At 36.7% G+C, this 19,191-nt stretch overlaps 2 protein-coding genes and 1 long non-coding RNA gene across 4 annotated transcripts; 2 read left to right on the plus strand and 1 right to left on the minus strand.

Moving 5' to 3' along the window:
• Nucleotides 1–794: 794 nt before the first annotated feature.
• Nucleotides 795–8,717, minus strand: LOC135629337 (uncharacterized). Its single transcript, XM_065136551.1, has 7 exons — nucleotides 8,168–8,717; nucleotides 5,832–5,891; nucleotides 5,390–5,638; nucleotides 5,192–5,268; nucleotides 1,788–1,864; nucleotides 1,547–1,679; nucleotides 795–1,467 (listed from the first exon to the last, which is right to left on the minus strand). Exons 1-7 carry the CDS (start codon nucleotides 8,574–8,576, stop codon nucleotides 1,312–1,314), a joined length of 1,161 nt encoding a protein of 386 aa, XP_064992623.1. The 5' UTR covers nucleotides 8,577–8,717; the 3' UTR covers nucleotides 795–1,311.
• A 19-nt stretch (nucleotides 8,718–8,736) lies between these two features.
• Nucleotides 8,737–11,770, plus strand: LOC135629338 (uncharacterized). Its single transcript, XR_010493201.1, has 3 exons — nucleotides 8,737–8,875; nucleotides 9,099–9,298; nucleotides 11,226–11,770. It is a non-coding gene; the product is annotated as an uncharacterized LOC135629338 (long non-coding RNA).
• Nucleotides 11,771–12,721: 951 nt separating this feature from the next.
• On the plus strand, nucleotides 12,722–17,780 carry LOC135580807 (phosphoglycerate kinase, cytosolic-like). Of its 2 annotated transcripts, none has more exons than XM_065137168.1 (7): nucleotides 12,722–12,859; nucleotides 13,011–13,207; nucleotides 14,899–14,976; nucleotides 15,059–15,319; nucleotides 15,561–15,878; nucleotides 16,318–16,476; nucleotides 16,565–16,981. In XM_065137168.1, exons 2-7 carry the CDS (start codon nucleotides 13,013–13,015, stop codon nucleotides 16,757–16,759), a joined length of 1,206 nt encoding a protein of 401 aa, XP_064993240.1. In that variant the 5' UTR covers nucleotides 12,722–12,859; nucleotides 13,011–13,012; the 3' UTR covers nucleotides 16,760–16,981. The 2 variants fall into 2 exon arrangements, with proteins under 2 accessions (XP_064993240.1, XP_064993239.1); XM_065137167.1 differs by lacking the exon at nucleotides 12,722–12,859 and adding an exon at nucleotides 17,506–17,780 and having other exon boundaries at nucleotides 12,866–13,207; nucleotides 16,565–16,793.
• Nucleotides 17,781–19,191: the final 1,411 nt, after the last annotated feature.

A 19,191-nucleotide genomic window follows, 5' to 3' on the forward strand; every position in this document is an offset into this window, starting at 1 on the left:
TCAGCATTACATTTGTGCCATCCCCTAAAAGTTGATCTCAGCTGACTTGTATGTGATAGCACAGCTAGTATTCATTTAAGAAAAATGGCATCACTACATTTATTTAAATGGGGCAAGATTGAGATTTTATTTTTTAAAAAAATAATTTTTGCTCTCTTTTTGGTTTAATCTCTCAGAACATTTCTCCATGCTTCCAATCTTTCCTGACATTTTAATAGAGGTTAATCCAAACTAAATACTAGGCACTTATTTAGGCAGGTTAACAGTTGTAAAAGGTGTACCTGATTAATGACATTAATATTCATTATCCATTTAACATATATGTATATATATATATATATATATATATATATATATATATATATATATATATATATATATGTATATCTTATTTAGTTCTTTAATACTTTTCAAACTCACTGGCGAGGATAATTATTAATCATCAAGGTAAAAATATTGAATGGATGCACAGAAAAAATATTTTTTGTAAATTGAATGCTAATAATTAGAGTCATAAAGAGGCAATCTTAATATGATGCTGAGGGAGCCAAGGCTCATCCTTCAGCAGCAAGAATGAATGAATATATATATATATATATATAGGTAATAGAGAAATCATATTTAACTACAATGTCCATTCTGTTTCAAGAAACACTAATCAAAAAAGAAAGAACTTCTCGTGCATCTCCTGAACATCAACCATTTCATCTTTTAAGGGGAAGAAAAAGGTTGCTACAGCAAGTTATAGAGATGGAAACAAGAGAGAAGGAACAACAATGGTGAGAGGCATCACAGTCTGCAAACGTGAAGTCTTCTGACAGAACCAGATACATTTCTCTGCTGATTATTACATGAAAGAATAAGTCATCAGAGTTTTCTTTAATTGCATATCAAGTAAAGAATACAGACTATTTTGCACTATTTTCTTTCTGCAGGGTCGCTGAATCGACATGAGCTACTTGAGTTTGAAACAAGTTACAATGTCTGCCACTGAGACCATCTTCCATGAGGAACTGATTACCTGATCTGTGATGGAGTTCTGGAGTATCGTCAAAGTTGGGTGGACTGTAGCCAGTAAAACTTGTTTAGCTTATCAACAATCTTATCGGCATCATTTGTCGTATCATTTGATGACAGCCAACTTTATGAGATACAGAGGCCAGATGAAGTACAGCAGCTCTGTGGAACTTTGTTGATTAGCATGATGTGCTTCCACCAGAATTGACAAGAGAGATCATCACTTGAAGCTAAATCCAACAGTTCTACTGCAAGTGGCTTATGAAGATCACCTATGTAGTGAAATTTCCACCGTCAATTACCAAAAGACATGGCTTCTTCAATCCTCCTGATGACAACACCAAGGCTATGGCCGCTTTCTAGAGCTTTAACTGCAGCTTTATGTGCATTCTTATGCCACTTTAGAAGGTTGTATGATTGCATAACAGACCGCCGTGCTTGGTTTGACATCTGCAAGGCTAGAGTTAGTATGTAAAAGGAAATTATACTTTAATGAAGTGTAACAAAATGCTAATGCCTAATGTACCACCTGCATGACAGTCAGCGGAGGTCGTAGGAGAACACACAAACTTCTGAACAAGTTCTCATCATTTTCTCCACCTTCAGCTTCCCCATAAACAAGAGCTTCAGCTGCGATTCCAGCAAAAAGTACCATGCAGTACCTACACATTGACATGCATACGGACTATTCTAAGAAAACGATTTATATGCCAATCAAATATTGAATGTTCGTTTAGGAAAATTCCAACAATGGTAATTACCAAGAATACCTGTCAAATGCAGTGCTACTAAGACGACCTTCTGCAAGCTCATTATCCAGCTTTTCATCCCAAAACTGAGTCCCTGCCTAATTTTATCATAAAATTCATTTGAAGGAAAAATTTAGTATAAAAGAAAGACATTAACAAAAAGTACAAACCATTTTTAAAAGGTGTAAATAAGTTGCTAATGGAGAACTAACTCAACTGATAGGTATATCTATTAGAACAAGGAATCAAGCTTTAATTTAAGGAGACAGGTTCAGAAACAAAATCCCGATAAAACTGGAATGTGATGAGATCAATAATCAGATAGGAATAGTTTTAACAAAAATTCTTTCATTTCTCTGCTGCATGCATGCATAATTGTCAATTATTCTGTAAAAAAACCATATGATTAACTTAACAGCTAGCAATGAAGTTGCTTCATAGTCTACGCCACAGTTGCAGAGATAGGTCAAGATTAGTGATTTAAAAAGCGCTAGGCGCCAAAAGGCGCCAAGGTTCAAAAACGCCCGAGGTGTTAGGCACTCGCCCAGGCGCTCGCCCGAGTGAAGCAAGGCGCTAAAATATAAAAATATATAATATAATTAATAAATATAATTATTTAAAATTTTAAATAAAAATATGTTATTAAATTAAAAAAAATCTAAGATACAAAATCACAATGTCACATTAACAAAAAGTTTCAAATAAATAAAAATTAACAGTATTAAAATCAAAATAATATATTATTAATCTATTAACAGTATTGAAAATTAATCATTTCAAATAAACTTAATAATATTAACAGTATACAGTATGCGTATACTGTTAAAAGGAAGTGTAAAGGGGTGCTGAGCTTGTTGACTGCGGCGACAGCGGCAGCGGCGAGCAGCGGCAGCGGGAGCGACGAGCAGCGGGAGGCGCAAGTGGCGACAGTGGCAGCGTTTGCGAGCAGCGATAGCGGGAGCAGGAGCGGGAGCGGCGAGCAACGGGAGGCGCGAGCGGTGACAGCGGCAGCGTTTGCGAGCAGCGACAGCGGCAAGCAGCGGCAGCGGGAGCAGGAGCAGGAGCGACGACAGCGGCAGTGTTTGCGAGCAGCGACAACGACGAACAGCGGGATCGGGATCGACAGCGGCGAGGGTTAGGGTTCAGTTGTCACTTATATGAGTTTTAGTTGGTTCGATTGAACCAACTAACCATCATAGACCGAACCAGGACTGAACCAGACCTAAAATCCTGGTTCGATCGCCTTGGTTAACCCAAGCGCTCGCCCGAAGGGCCCAGCGCCTAGGCTCGGGCGAGCGCCCAGGCGACACCTGTTTGAAGCGCGCCGCCTGGGAGATTAGCGAGGCGCTCGGGCCTCGCCTCGCCTCACCTCACCCGAGCGGATAGGCGAGCGCTCGAGCGCCTTTTTAAATCACTAGTCAAGATATGGGTTTTAACCAGATAACTGTTTGGGAACAATGACACTGTAGTGAAGCTGTTAAAAGAGAATAGAACCCACTAAAATGAAACCTATGTTCTAGTTAAAAGAAGGATTTTTCAGATGATTGATCTTTCAAATATCAAGTTTCATAACTATCTAAATTTACTAGCTTCCTATTTTAAGTCTATGAAGCTCAAATATCCACACGAATACACAATTAGAAATCGTGAAAGTTAAACATGTAGCAAGTTCATTATATAAAAACTACCTTTGGCAAGACAGTACCATAAAAATGTAGAGGATATTGCAAGAACTGATGATAAATAAATTAAAATGAAATCGATTGTATTTGCACTTAATAACCTAGTACTCAATGCAAACTATACAAAATATTAAATAATATATATATTCATCTCATCCACAAGAAAAGAGATCCAAAATTAACTAATTTTTCACCATAATGAAAAGATTTAACTTCCAAAAAAATAAATGTCTCCACAAGAAGTATTTATGCGGTATTACTTATGTGTCTCAAAAGTATCTGACACACACAGCTTAAAGCATCTGAGTCATAAATAGATCTGAAAGATAAAAAGAAAAAAAAAAGGAATCTGGTGGTTTGCAACTTGTCCTCTGTTAAAGATTGTCCCTGAAGATGTCTCAAGAACATAACTGGAAAGTGACGGAGATGGGGTGGAGGAGATAGGTAAAAAGAAGGCAGATGTTTGTCTGTGGAGAGGAAGAGACAAAAGTGAAATTATTTTTTATTTACCTGGTCATGGTTAAATTGTTCTGCGACACAATTCTAGGCCAAGCAGGTCAATCCCTATAAAGACCAGTGCTTTGAGATTTACCTCAATCATAACATAAAGAACCATCACCATATGATATATCTAATGCTCAGTATTTCCTTAAATTGGGCTCTTGATACTTATATTATTTCTGTGAGCAACGTTATCTATCAGTTTACACTCTTGGCCTCAAGTATTGCCTCATCAGTTGTCATAGTCATTAATGCACCTTATGTCCCTTGACAAGCCTCACTCTGATAGAATCACAAAAAGGAAACATATTTTGCCTAGGTAAGAGCATACTAATTTGTGAAGACTAACTTGAAAGACTAACACAAGCAATGTAACTTTACGAGCAACTTGTTTCAGCTGATTTAATTCAGATGTTGCTGAACAATTTAGAATGATAATGCAAGGTTTGCTTTGCATCATGTCCATTTTCATGTATTTCATAACAAGGAAATAATGCATTTTCATGTATTGCATCATTTCCATTTTCATCTGTTTTGTTTCCGATAATGGAAATAAAAACAAATTTATGGTAATAGAGAAGAAAAAGGGATGAGGGGGATAGATTATTTGCCAGGGAAGAAGGCATATAAATCTCATGGATCATCTTTTGAGTTTGTTTTATAATTTTTAGGAGTAATATACCAAAATTGTATATATGACCAACAGAACAGAATTAAGAAGACAAAACACAACAATAATTACCAAGGGAGTTTCATCTCTTGAATTCAGAACTTTTATTTCCAAAAGAAAAAATAGCGACTGAAATGATCATATATAACAGGAAATATAACCACAAAACCTAAATAAAACTATATATGCCCACATATTCAAATGGTATGACAAGAATTACAGGGATCAGGTACAAGGTCTGGAGTATGCTTGACACCATCACTTAGAAATTTAAACTATCAAACACACCATTTATCTACCTATGGCTTCACTTCATTAAATACTTGATCCAGGTATAATTGTTTAGCTTGTTGACTCTTTAAACATTTGCTGTTAATAAATGATTAGCAGCAAGCCACTGTATTTGGACTACAGTTCACGAATTGAAGAAGCTAAAATGAATTCGTAAAAGAAACAATATCAAGAGTGAGAAAGTGGAAAATTATTTCACAAACAATGATGCACAAGTATCTCAGCATTGTGTTACAGGAGTACAAAGAAAATTGTTCAAATAAGAAACATTATTAGCATACCTGTCCCTGGATACCCATTTGCATGGCAACAATTGGGTCCAAAATCACCCCTCGAATGGGGCAACCCATGAAGTATGCTGTAAGTTACAGACATCAAGTTATTGGATATAAATTAGAGAAAAAAAAAGAAACTGATAATTCTAATTCAGCTCTTAAAATAATTAAGAAATTCAAATATAAAGATAGTATAAGAATCACCAGTAAGTAGATGTCCTGCTTCATGAACAAGTACTCGACGTTTATATGGTGGCCAAAAACACTGGATCTGAGCAAGACAAGTGCCACCTAGAAAAATTGCATCAAACATCCCTAAAGCCAGTATTGTAGCTAAGTTAGGTCGTATGTCGACTCCTTGCGAAAGCAGAAAAGATACACCTCCAAGGAATCCAATCAACAAAAGCCTGGAGCTTCCAGAAATGCCCCATTTCTTTGGTGCAAGATTAGAAGCTGAAAAACACCAAATAAGCTTTTTAGAGCCCCTGAATTTGAGCAAGCAGTGGCAGAAGTTCTATAGAAAACTTACTAAAAAAGCAACTGCAACAAGGGATGTTCTCCAGTAAAATATCAAGCTTACAAGAGTAAAGTACTAATGAAAAAGCAAAAGTGCCAAATAACAAAATAGCCTAAAGAAATGTTTAACCTTCCAAACCAGTCGATTCCTTTAGAACTGTCGGTGTCACCTCTCTTGGTCCCTCTAAAACTGCATACAACAGATGGATACATAAGAAGATTCATTATAAGTTCAAAAGTTAAAAATAAAAGGGTTTAGCAATGTGTATTCAGGGAAAGAGAATCCTCAGGACAAGATGAAGCCTCTCTCAAGAAACTAAAGCAAATAAGCATGATCATGGAGTGTCTCACAAGGTGACAATTGAATTCTAGGACAACTGCCATTTCCATATATTGCACAGGACTGGTAGTTGATAAGTGGCACATGCCTTTTCCATCGTTGAATGAATATATTCACTCTGGCTTCAAGCAAACATTAGATAAATTTAGATGAGCTCACAACCTTGACTTTTGAAAGAACAGCTACTTCAGGCAACAGACATACCTCAAACTCCAAGGGCTTAGTCAATACTCAATAGTACCATTAGGTACAGCCTAAAAGTCATCAAACAGTCATTTTCTTCAGTGCATGCCACAAGATATATGAAGTGATATTTCAAGTGCTCTCGACATATTATAGAAGAGCATGAAATTATACTTTGCTCTAAACTCCAATCAAGGGTGTAACTGGCACAGAATGTGTTGGCCAAGGGTCATACAGGCCTGACTCGGCCAAAAAGACCCTGTGCCCAAAACTCATCTGTCTTTCAATCAGGAAAGCAACATGGAACCAGAATAAGTTCTCTGTTCAGCGAGTCTATCTTCTATATATTCCAGAAAGCCCAGTAACACGACACCATGTGTTTTTCTACCTCTGTATCTTTCCTACATGTTCACAATATTAAATTAAAGATTTATTTTGAAACCACATAAAAAAATCATTATAACTTGCATGCACAACATTACCAGGTTTTTGCCCTTTTAGTTTTTAGATTCCTGAGGACTCATCACACTCATCTTGTTTCCAGTAAAATGATCTCATTGACAGGTTTCTTCTTGTCTTCAACATCTGGCCAATAATATAGCATTAACAACTTAAAAGTTTGTCTAGAAATTCCTAAATGGAGTTCCAATTTTGGATATAACCAAAAGAGAGAAACAACTATTTTAAAAACTGAACCCAATCACAGGAGACAAAAAAGTATGATGAGTGCTAGGAATAAAATAAGTGGTCCAATTGCTAAAGAGGGTAAGAAATTAGTTTTTATCCAATGTGTATAACATGATCACCAGTAAAAAGTTCATGAGCAAACGAGAGATAGAACACCAACCAAAATGGTAAAATAAAACAGAATAGGAACATGGAGATTGATGTGATATCCTACTAGTCCCAAATTGCAAAAATAATTATATGTCTTCTACTAATGTCTAATAATATAAACTTAATTGTCGGCAGCTCAAAACTTAAGCTAGTTTAGGGCTTGTAATGGACCGACTGCAAGCTCGTCCATCTAAATACCTTCCTGGCACAATTGCTTGTAAAGCCTAGCTCAGTTTAGGTCCAAGACAGAAAAAAATTAAAAATAACTTCACCCAGATAATATAAAAAACCATATTTGAATTAATTTTAATGTCTCTTACAAAATGGGCATATTAATGCCTTTTTTTTTTCCATGTGCTTCTCTCATGTTTTCACCAAATTCCCATCATCAGGATACAGAATCTATTGAAATAAGTGCTTAGCTTGAACCATGCCCTAGAATAAAAGGAATCGTGTGAAAGAATGAAGAAACACCTTTGAGAGGATGTGGGTGGATAAATGTATGATCCAAGTAGGTAGCACCAACAGTATATGACATGAAAGGAAATAAGTAAGCAAGTGCACAAATCACTGGATTACAAAAACTCAGAGATGGACATTCAGTGGCTACCATATCATGAAATGCATATTATTCAAATTTAAAGTGTGAAAGAGCAACACTAGACTTGAAGGCTGAACTATCTACAAAAAGGAGGTTTTTATATCACCTAACACAGAAATGCACAACTATTAGTAAGAAAACTATATTCTTCCTGTCTGTTTCTTCCAATAAGAGAGTACAACTTCTTATCACACTATGGTAGCAGCAATTTTGATTGATTTCTTTGGATAACAATGGCCCCTTCTGTTTCTTCTTTGCTCATACTCGAGCGGATCTCTAACCCGTAATTTACATGATCAAACACCAAGTTGAACTTTAATGTAGATCACCAGCCTTCACTATGACTGATCCTTTCAAGTGCTTGCGAGGAAAAGCGGGAAAAACAAGCAAAGGATCAATTAAAGCAGCAAAAACTCATTATAATTACTCAAGTCAAACAACTTCATGAAGGAAGAACATGTACATATATATAAAAAGAGTAATTTTGAAGAAATCTTCAGAATACCAATGTTCTTAAATTTCCCAAAATTAGGCAGGAACCCGCGGTCCTGAAGGAATGCGTAGGCGCTGCCGACGAGGCGCATGTCATCGGCGTTCAAGCAGGCGTCTAGCACCTCCCAGTCCCTTGCCGTCCTTGGGTAATCAGCGGGCACATACGAAACCGAACCGACCGAGGACTCCTCCGCCGGAAGAGGCTCCAGCTCCATGGACCTCAAGAACCGGAGAGCGCGGGCGAGGTCCTTCTCACGCAGGGCGTCCTCGTACTCTCTCCACTCCTTGAGGGCTTTGATCGGGAGCAGGGTAGGGTTTCTTCGGAAGGTGGAGGGCTTCCGAATCGGGAGCGAGATCTTGGTTAGGGCAACGGAGCGACGAAGCATCAGGGAGAGTGAAGGGAACGCAGAAGGCGAAGCCATGAGCGATCAAAGAGAGATTTTTTGTGTGTCGAGTGATCGACTTTGGTCCACTTAAAAGACTCCAACAACGTCTCTGCATCAGACGGACATGATTGACGCTTCAGGTTTGCCGACAGACTATAAATTCCCCTTCGCCAAAAGAGCCTCTTTTTGCCGTCCCCAGACCTCCTAACCCTTCCAAATGCTAAAAGCCTCTCCTTTTGTGCTGAGTCATTCTAATTCTCGTCTCCCGCTCCCCCTCAATAAACTTCACGATCATCGTCGTCGTCTTCAGTGCTGTTGAGTTTGAGCATCTAAAGGTGAAACTCTTGTGTACTGTTGTTTGATACTTCCTCAGGACCTGGTGAACTCCTTCAACTGTCTTGGCAATCTGATGGATTGCATTGTAATGCCGCAATTTCTTTTGTCTTCTTGGATGACCTTACGATATGCATCAATGAACTTGTCATTTCATTTCCGGTTCTGCTGAGATTGGCCAATCTTTTCCTGACCTTACGATACTCGCTTCTTTGTTCCTCTCAGGGATCATCAAGTGGGATGTCTACTAAAAGTGAAATAGGCCTGGTAGTGGTACCGTCACTGCAACTATTTCTGAACTATGGCTCGTCTTGATGACTAGAGAAAGGAAATGATGCCTCTGTTAGGGTTATTTAAGTTCCTTCTGATAAAGGAAATGATGACTGTTCATGAACTACTAGTCTTGAGAAGTAAATTCAAACCTAGTAGGTTTCATATTGCTCAAAATATATCATGAATCTTGCACCATTAATGATTATCATGGGTTACTACTATATATATAGCCAAAGTAAATTCACAAGGCTTTAGAACATCTACATATGTAATTTGGATTTTGTTGATATTATGTATATGTAATTTTGTGAATATTTGCCACTGTGTGAGTGATTTTTATGCTTCTTATGAGTTTCAATGTGGCAATACAGAAGATCTATGTTATACAAGATACACAAAGCATATGAAAATATACATGGACTGGTTGATGTGTCTATGCATGCCCTACTTTCCCGCAATTTCTTTTGTCACCCTACTCAAATATCATTTATAGATTTTCAGCAATAGCAAACGTCTGCTGGAAGTCTGCAATTACATTTATTTGAAAATTATAATGACTACAATTATAGGTTGAATTGCTCTTAGTATAGAGTTCTCGGTTGAATCATCATTTTTATGTGATACGATAATGGAAGTTCGTAAGGAATAAAGATATCTGGAATGGGCCTTACAACGTGGTTTAAAATACTATATTAACCATGCTTATGTAACATTTTCTTGAAAATATCATTCCTATGTATGATCTTTGCATGTATACAAGATATGATAGATGGGGTGCGGGCTAGAATGATGAACCAACAATCCTATTTGTTGCAGCTATCGAGTGCCCACTGTTTGGGGAAGTCAAGAACTCAAAGTGACTATTCTGCTTTTCTGAGATGCATCATTCTTTAACATTCTATATAAAGTGATTAATATTCAGACTGAACATTCCTAGGATTGCTATAGAACTCATCTGCCACTTGATAAACATGTTTGACATATAAAATTTCTTAGACAGATGAATACCTTAATATTCTAAGGATTGATCTAGACAACATCTTCTACTGCAGGAAAATAGTGTAATGTCCTGTACTATGTATGGTTTATTACTTTATTTTGCAAACAAAATTTTATCTTATGTGGCAATTTTGTTGCATAGATGGTTTGAATCTTCCTTATTTTGGGCCTCATGGACAGAGACTAACACATTTGAAATAAATTTGACTTTATATTGTTTATACATACATTTTCCTAAAAGCATGTGTAAGTTTTCTTGCAAGTGAGTTGAGCTAGATTTACAAGGTGTGTAAATTTGTACCAACTAAGCATGCTTAGAAATAATGTTACAAGTAAATCAGTTATCGGCTCTGTCTACCTATGCAAGCTGACAAACAAGCAAGAATCTAATGGATAATGGAACATTTGACTGATGCTTAACTCTCAAGCAGTTTCAGCTCTTAGGAAGATGCAGCATCATGGTTTTACTTTTAAATCCTTCTGATTGGTAGTTTGTCAATCTTGATCATGTTGCTATCATCTACTCTGGGCTGTTGAAATTGAATGAAAGCTTAAACAAATAACATGTACTTAGTAATACAAATATGTAATCGGCGTTGGATATGTACCTCTATCTAGATGAGAGTACTCAATTCTGATTCTGATACTGTATTATTGATTCCAAGAAAAAGTATATTTTGGTTGTGGCACCTGTCTGAGCTGAACCAAATAACTTCACATTTCACTGCATAGTTTAAGCTCCATAAAGCAATTTACATTAAAATCAAATTCAGGATTAGTTATCATCAGACTGAGTGCAATTGCACTAACAAAAAATTTGCTCTGTTCAGATTTTATTTCTAGAAACAACTGGCTTTATATTCATGTGAGACTACAGATATCTCCCTAATAGTTATAGAAAATGCTTCCAGAAATTGATGCATTGTTATGATGTTTGAACATCAGTTTATGATGCTAGCAGTCAAATTAGTTCTCAAAAGTGCTGGAACACCCAAAAATAGTTTGGCATTTTTGTTTCCTGATGCATTTAGATTTTTTTCAGTGCGCTTATAAACTGAATCTCTCCTTACCTGATGGCAGTGTATCTGCACATCTTATACTGGCTTTACTAGCAGAAGAGCCAACTGGAAAGAATATAGTGCAATGGTTGATGAGTTTGAAGGGCTGAAACTTGGCATGATGAATTCACGTAGAGTTCCCAAATGTGACATTCAGAGTGCAGAATTCATGGCTGAATCTGTTGTGTTCGACGAGATAAAGAACTGGTCCTTGGTTTGTCTGGTTCCTCGAATCATTCTATTTCCACACTGCAGATCAAAACTTGGAAGCATGCCAGTGAACGAGCTGAAGGCTGAAACCCTACAGAGCCGATCCTGGGATAGATTACCGGAAACACTCAGCTGCTTGGCTTACTGATTCCTCAAGAACAACACAAAAAGATTGAGTGGTTTCAGATACTTAGTAGGTTTTCCCTTTCTTTTCTTTTTTTCTCTTTTTTGCTTCAAACTCGAATTTGGCACCAAGTTGTCGTTTCATCCAAATGTATAGCATATCAGACCTTTGTAGCAAGTTCAGCACAAGAAAGATTATTACAATACAGCAGTACAAAACTTCCAAGTCCTTGACATGTCTGTATTGTGAGATGTAGATTTCTGGTGCCATTTCGTTTCTCATTTGCTAGGAGTCCTTTATTGACTTTGGTTGCTTTCTGATTAGAGAACCACCATAGCTGTGCTGGTGTTGATCTCCTCAAAAATGGTTGTAGTTTGATCTCCCCAGATTCCTTGTATTGCTATTCCACATATCATATTTAATTGACAGGAAGTTCTTATGCCCTTACTAAAACAGTCTGTTCCATGTCTCAAGACTTCCTTCTCTTGTTGCTCCGAGTTGCATCCTGGTGTGTCATGTGTGGTTGACTTTTTGGTCAACCTCAAGAACTCTAAATCCAGAACAAAGAGAGAGAATTGAGTTCCTTCATATTAAGAAAGAGAATTGACTTTTTAGTCTTCACAGAAATGGTTGAAGTTAGATCTTCCACATATTATATTAAACTGAGGGGAAGTTCTTATGCTCCTAGTGAAATAAGTCGTTCCATGTCTTAAGAATTCATTTCTTATTCCCGTAAGTTGAATTTTGGCATGTCATGTCTGTTGACTTTTTGGTCAACTCCCAAGAACTCCAAACCCAGAACAAAGGAAGAAAAGAGAGAATTGATTTACTCAATAATTCTGCCATGTCATGTAATCCTTCACAAAGCTTATTATTATTAATGGTTATTATCATTATTTTTAATGCTAATTTCTATATTATGAAATCAGGAGACGTCTTCTAGAACCGGTCACGGGCAGTCTCTGACATCGTATCCTAAATCAATCTTTTGATTACTCGTGTAATGTACCGGAAGACGTACCTACTTCGTGGTTGGTGTTCGTGTTGCGTTTAACGTGGGACCCAATTTAACCGGGTAGCTGGTAAACATAGTGTTCATTTCTTGAAGGTCACGAATGTGTTTATAATATATGGTGAGAATCTATGAGCACCGAGTCCACGCGCGCGTCCTGGGTCGTTCGATCCTCCTCCAATCAGAAATCTCAACCGTCCACTTTGTGTGCCGGTGAAGAGGCCACGAAACCGACAAGGGACGAGAACATTCTCGACCCCGCAAAGCCAACGGTAGCACCGCACCGCTATATCGACGCCCTCCCCCGCCTGTAAACCCCTGTACAAGCCTTCGTCAATCGATTCGATTCGATCGCGAGTCTTCTCCTCTTTGTTCTATTTTTACTAATTGTTCTCGATCTGTTTGATCGGATCGTGAGATCCTCTTTCCTTGTTTTCTTTTCGGTGGTTAATTTTGTGGAGAAATGGCGACGAAGAGGAGTGTGGGTGATCTTAAGGAAGACGACCTCAAGGGAAAGAGGGTGTTCGTGAGGGTGGATCTCAACGTGCCGCTGGATGACAGTCAGAAGATCACCGATGACACCCGTGTCCGCGCCGCGGTGCCCACCATCAAATCCCTTATGGAGCACGGCGCCAGGGTCATCCTCTGCAGCCATCTGGTCATCCTCTACCCCTTGATCAGCTCATGTCACCTGATTTAGCGTCTTTTTTTTTGTCTCTGTCGTTAATAACATCTGATTGTTGTAGATCGTTTCTCTTCGTTGGCGCTTGATAGTTTGAGCTAAAGCTAGCAGCTAATGATCCTGCATGATTTTGTTTAGTCTTATTTATATGGAGATCTTCTCTTTCCTAATGTGGTCTCTGCATTTCTTCGCTTGTGATTTGATGTTAGCTTCTGGAAATCTATACCTTCCTGATTTTATCGATATTTGTTTCATCTGGACGTGTAATATGTTTCGCATGCAATAGAATTTGATCCCTTTTTTGATGCGATATTTTTAATTCTTAGAATGCGAGCCATTGTCATTTGAAAATTTGGATAATTCTGTTTTTACATCGTTTATTATTAGATTTACGTAGCTGAGCATGTAAATTTCTGTTAGCCTAATAGGATTTTAATTCCTATGGGAGGATAAACAAAAAAGAAAAGCTTCAATGTTGTATCTCAATATGGAATTTATTATGAAAAACATTGTTTTCCAGCGTGAATCTATAGATACAAATGCTTAAGCTTTAGTATAAAAGCTACAAAAATAATAGAAATTTATGAATTGCATTGGATAAGAAAACAATGTGGTATTGATGGTGTATAAATTGATGACCATGGAAGCGTCATGTTTGAATTTTTTACACACGTTCTCTATTTTGCTCTCTTTTTCTTTAAAGTTGCAGTAATCATGATATTAATACAATTGTTCAGGCTTTAGTGTAAAAGCTAAAAATATAATAGAAGTTTATGATTCTGCATTATCACATTGCAACTTGTAACTAGCATTTAAGTATGATGCTTTTGAGTCAAATAAAGAAACAATCCTAAGGAAAAGTGTCCAAAAACTGAGATAGGATCTAGGAAGTTTTCCTATAGTCATGGTTTCTTCAGATAACTTGCTCAATAAAAATTTGTTTACTGAATAATTTTTTCTTTTCGCAGTTTTCCTTTGACTGCATTTCAGGCTAAGACTAAAGCTTGTCTTTTGCATTTCTTTTTATTCTACAATGGGCAGTGATACCATATTGTCTTAATATTCCATCCATACATCATTCTCGGAATATTCATGGCAAGATATATGCTTTTCTAAATCAAGCTAGGACCTCTCCTTCTGGTTGCTGCAATCAGAAAAATAGCATTAGGCAATCCTCAATAGCTGTTGTGGCTAACTTTGTAGTAAGGTTCATTCATGAAGTACACATTAGGCATAGGATCCACATGTTTCTTGCTGCAGATTACAGTATTTATAGTTCTCTAATATTCCTCCTGTGAGAAGAAGTTGGTTTCGTTATACTAATTTATTGTGCCATTTCTCACAAACTTTTACCTTTGTAGACTTTATTTACCATCACTTTAGCTTTCTGTTTTTGATGGTTTACATGTTCACTTTCCATGTTTGATGCAGTACTATATGATGATGTGCTTTTTTAAGTCACCATGTCACATGTGCCCAACCAACATGCTCCAATGTTTGTGCAATTCATGCATTGTTTGTTCATTCAGATGTGAACTTATTTCAAATATTTTACCTAATGGAATTAGGTAAAATTTCTATTTTACCTAATGAACTTATTTCAAACATGCTCCAATTTTTCTATTCTCAGATCAATATGGAATTAATGGTGTGGTGTAATTTTTCAGGGCCGTCCAAAAGGTGTCACCCCAAAATACAGCCTGAAGCCTCTTGTGCCTAGGCTTTCTGAACTTCTTGGTGTTGATGTATGTATTGGTGTTCTATTCAAGTCTTCACCAAATTTGGACCGAGTTACTTTTGGGATCTAATTACTTGGTACTTACATAGGTTGAGATGGCTAATGATTGTATCGGTGAGGAAGTTGAGAAGATGGTGGCTGCATTACCAGATGGAGGTGTTCTGCTTCTTGAGAATGTCAGATTTTACAAAGAAGAAGAAAAAAATGACCCAGAGTTTGCTAAGAAACTAGCATCACTAGCTGATCTCTATGTCAATGATGCATTTGGCACAGCTCACCGGGCTCATGCTTCTACTGAGGGAGTGACCAAATTCTTGAAGCCAGCTGTTGCCGGCTATCTAATGCAGAAGGTATTCACTAATCTCATAATGTAGCTTTTTAATTGGTTATTTAAATTGTGTGCAATTACTTTGAAGAATTTTTTTTATACTTATTGTGATTGGAAAATCCTGCTTATGTTTCTACTGAATATTAATAGTTTTCTTTAGTGTGAAAAAATTCATGTCAGATGGTTACTTTTCTTTTAAAATGTTTTTTGTTTATCAAACTATAGTACAAACTGGAGATAATCCCTCTTTTTTCCCCTCTCAGGAGCTTGATTATCTAGTTGGAGCTGTAGCAAACCCCAAGAAACCTTTTGCGGCCATTGTTGGAGGCTCTAAGGTTTCAACTAAAATCGGGGTTATGGAGTCATTGTTGGAAAAGGTAGATCTCCTCCTCCTTGGTGGAGGAATGATATTCACATTTTACAAGGCGCAGGGGTACTCAGTTGGTTCGTCTCTTGTGGAGGAAGATAAGCTCAATCTGGCGACCTCACTTTTGGAGAAAGCCAAGTCTAAAGGGGTTTCTCTACTGTTGCCTACCGATGTCGTGGCAGCTGACAACTTCGCTGCAGATGCAAATTGCATGGTTGGTCCACGTATGCCTTTTTGAATAAATTGAGCAAAATTTGACAATGCACAACCAACTAGGTATTCGTGGTAGCACCAAAAAGTGGTTAAAAACTCACCCTCTTGTTTAGTTTCTTGGTTTTAGTTTATTTTGCAGACTTTTGTTTGTAAACTTTCTGGTAAAAGGAGATGGAGGTCATACTTTGACTAATGTCACTGATTGGGATTGAATCATTGGCGCACTATCCAGGTGGAAGCTACAGTAATAGAGTGTCTAGTCCTCGTGCTGATGTAGATTAATAAAACTTTGGGGTTCACGTGTTTGTCAGTTCGCTAAGATGTGATATAGGTTGAGAGACAACGATGTTAGGTTCTTTAGCAAACATGGTTTCAGCAATATGATGACTTTGGTTATGGAGACCATAAATTATGTTTTGACATTGCGCTTGCATCGTCAGGTTGTTCCAGCTTCTGGCATCCCTGATGGCTGGATGGGTCTTGATATTGGTCCTGACTCCATCAAGGCATTCAGTGAATCTTTGGATACCACCAAGACCATCATATGGAATGGACCCATGGGGGTGTTTGAATTTGAGAAGTTTGCAGTTGGAACCGAGGTAAATCACTGTACCAGATACGTAGACCAAGACATCAAATCATGCATTATGTTCATATATGAAGGGCACTTTTTATTTCATTGTTCAGGCAATTGCAAAGAAACTGGCAGACTTGAGTGCGGCTGGGGTCACAACCATCATCGGCGGTGGTGACTCGGTTGCTGCTGTAGAGAAAGCAGGTCTTGCTGATAAGATGAGCCACATTTCTACGGGAGGCGGTGCCAGCTTGGAGCTGCTAGAGGGCAAGTCTCTGCCGGGTGTTCTTGCTCTTGATGATGCCTGAACCCGACTAATCATCTTGCTAGAGTTGTTTTACGGTGTGTACCTCTAAATTTCTCCACAGTTTTGTAGATGTGTTTAAATAAATGTGTTTCCCTAGGAATTAGGGATGAACTGCCTATATAATCCAGTTTTCATGTCATAACCATGCAAATACTATTTGGCTGTTTTATTTTCCACTCCTTAATATGTATTACACTAAAACCATGCACGAAGATTTTTTTTACTGTGCGCACAACCACACACTTTGTTATTTCTCAAAGGGTGCTGATGACATATCTATTAGCATCTACCTTGTAATGATCCATAAACCTTGTCTTTGGCACTGGAGGTAAGTTGTAGGAGTAAATTTCAGCACCCATATATGTAAAGTTATATAAAGTGAGAAGATACTATTATTAGGTGCATTGTTTTTATTGGGCAAATACTCTGTTCAATATGTTTGCTAAACAATTGTACTTTCATCTTATGGTGAGTTACATTTACTAGATTCAAACAATATGTTGCTACACTTGTTCCTTAAAAATATGGCAATTTAGATGTAATGAGACCAATGTCTCAGGGAAAATGTGCATTACAAAAATTCCAGTTGCATTATTCACATGAAGTACCTCCATCTCCAGCATTGTTTTGTATTAGGCTGTAGTATGCAACCCCAAATTATAGAGCATTTACAGTTTTTGCATCTTAGTGGATATTAACACCAAAGTCTATATCTTAACATCGGTCTTCTAAATCAAATCCACACAGGAGAGCCTCATCCGAGAGAACCATGTGGAGAATAAGAGTAGCTCTAGAAATATATTCAGTTCAGATATGTGATAGTCCGAGGGCGAAAAAGGTTTGGTATCCAACTTCACCTCACTGCCTGTCTGATCTTGGAGTTGGACTCTGTTAATAGTTGATGGGTTAGATTTAGATCCTGTGATAAAAGATAGAAAGACTGTATTGGAGCTGATATTTTTCTTTTAACAATGTCTTTAAATTCTAAGGAAGATTTCGATATATCATTTCTTACATCTCGATGGGAAGGGGAGTAACAATCGATTTTGTTATGTTGAGAAATATCGTTATTGTGATTGAAGTTTATTCTTTTATTATTGTTGAATTTTTAGGGTGTTGTTGAAGGGAGAATATATTTGTATTTTTAATATATATTTGAAAAAAAAAAAGATTTGAGTCAATGCATAATTGTAAAATGCTTTAGTTGTCTGATAAATAATAAATGAAAATCACATCTTAAATGTGCATTGAATATTTTAGGATAAATTTATCATTTTAATATTATTATTTTAAAATAAATATATATTTTTTTATTTAAATTAATAGGTAAAAAATTATATATATATATATATATATATATATATATATATATATATATATATATATATATATATATATATATATGTGTGTGTGTGTGTGTGTGTGTGTGATCTTATAAAAAAATACTTATGTAATATAAAATAATTTTCAAAAATAAATAAATAAAATTTTTCATTGATTATAAAATATTTTATAAAACTATATTAGCATCCTATAAATATTAAAATACTAATTCTGTCGAATATTTTTAATATAATATTTAAGTCAGATATAATTTTTTTAAAAAAATAAATATTAAATTATATTAAATATTAAATCATTTAATTAAGGCACCATTTTATTCTTCTTCTTTGGATAAGAATGTGTATATTAAATACTTTTTTTTTTTGTGAAAACAAAGGTGTATATTAAACTGAGGGAACATTACAAACTGAGCAATCAAAACATCAGCAATGTAGCATATGATCTGAAATCTGTGTGCCACAAAGTTGAGATCTCTATAAACATGAATGACTTGTGAGATTCAAGCAGAAGATATTTCTGAGTACCACAAACAGAATATTATCAAAAATATTCATAAAATTGAGATCTCTGGAAACATGAATGAGGATGACAACATCAAGGGAATCAATTAGAAGATAGATGTTCCTGAGTGCCACATACAGAATATTATTATCAAAGAAATTCACATAATTAATATCTCTAAATGAGAATGACAACCTCAAGGGAATCAATTAGAGATAGAATATCATCAAAAATATTCCCAAGGAACCAGAGAACAGCAATGATTCATTCCCTTGGCAAAAATGATCAGCTCCGAACAATATATATTTTGTTTAAGATCTTGATATTGTTTTCTCGAGCAATGCTTGGAGCCATGTAGCTGACTTTGAAGCTCAACTTTCTCTCTCCTGTGACTGCAACACCAACTATCATTTCCAATGGTGGTATAAAGATTACGTAGAGAAGACGCAGCTACTTCCAGTAGAGAGGGAGGGGGAGTTTGCATGGCACCGAATGTTCCCGTTGATCAACTTGTTTGCTCGGATGTGATTTGGTAACTCGATGTCAACAACTTACTGAAGAGCAAATAATCCTAAATTTGTAACGATG

Source organism: Musa acuminata, chromosome BXJ3-1 (assembly GCF_036884655.1).
Source record: "Musa acuminata AAA Group cultivar baxijiao chromosome BXJ3-1, Cavendish_Baxijiao_AAA, whole genome shotgun sequence".
NCBI lineage: Eukaryota > Viridiplantae > Streptophyta > Magnoliopsida > Zingiberales > Musaceae > Musa > Musa acuminata.

Coding starts and splice junctions, on each gene's coding strand:
- LOC135629337 (XM_065136551.1), bottom strand. CDS start 8,576: ATGGCTTCGCCTTCTGCGTTCCCTTCACTCTCCCTGATGCTTCGTCGC. Junction 5,639..5,831: donor GGAATCGACTGGTTTGGAAG/GTTAAACATTTC, acceptor GGTGTTTTTCAG/CTTCTAATCTTGCACCAAAG. Junction 1,865..5,191: donor AAATGGGTATCCAGGGACAG/GTATGCTAATAA, acceptor TGATAAAATTAG/GCAGGGACTCAGTTTTGGGA.
- LOC135580807 (XM_065137168.1), top strand. CDS start 13,013: ATGGCGACGAAGAGGAGTGTGGGTGATCTTAAGGAAGACGACCTCAAG. Junction 15,320..15,560: donor CCGGCTATCTAATGCAGAAG/GTATTCACTAAT, acceptor TTCCCCTCTCAG/GAGCTTGATTATCTAGTTGG. Junction 15,879..16,317: donor CTGCAGATGCAAATTGCATG/GTTGGTCCACGT, acceptor TTGCATCGTCAG/GTTGTTCCAGCTTCTGGCAT.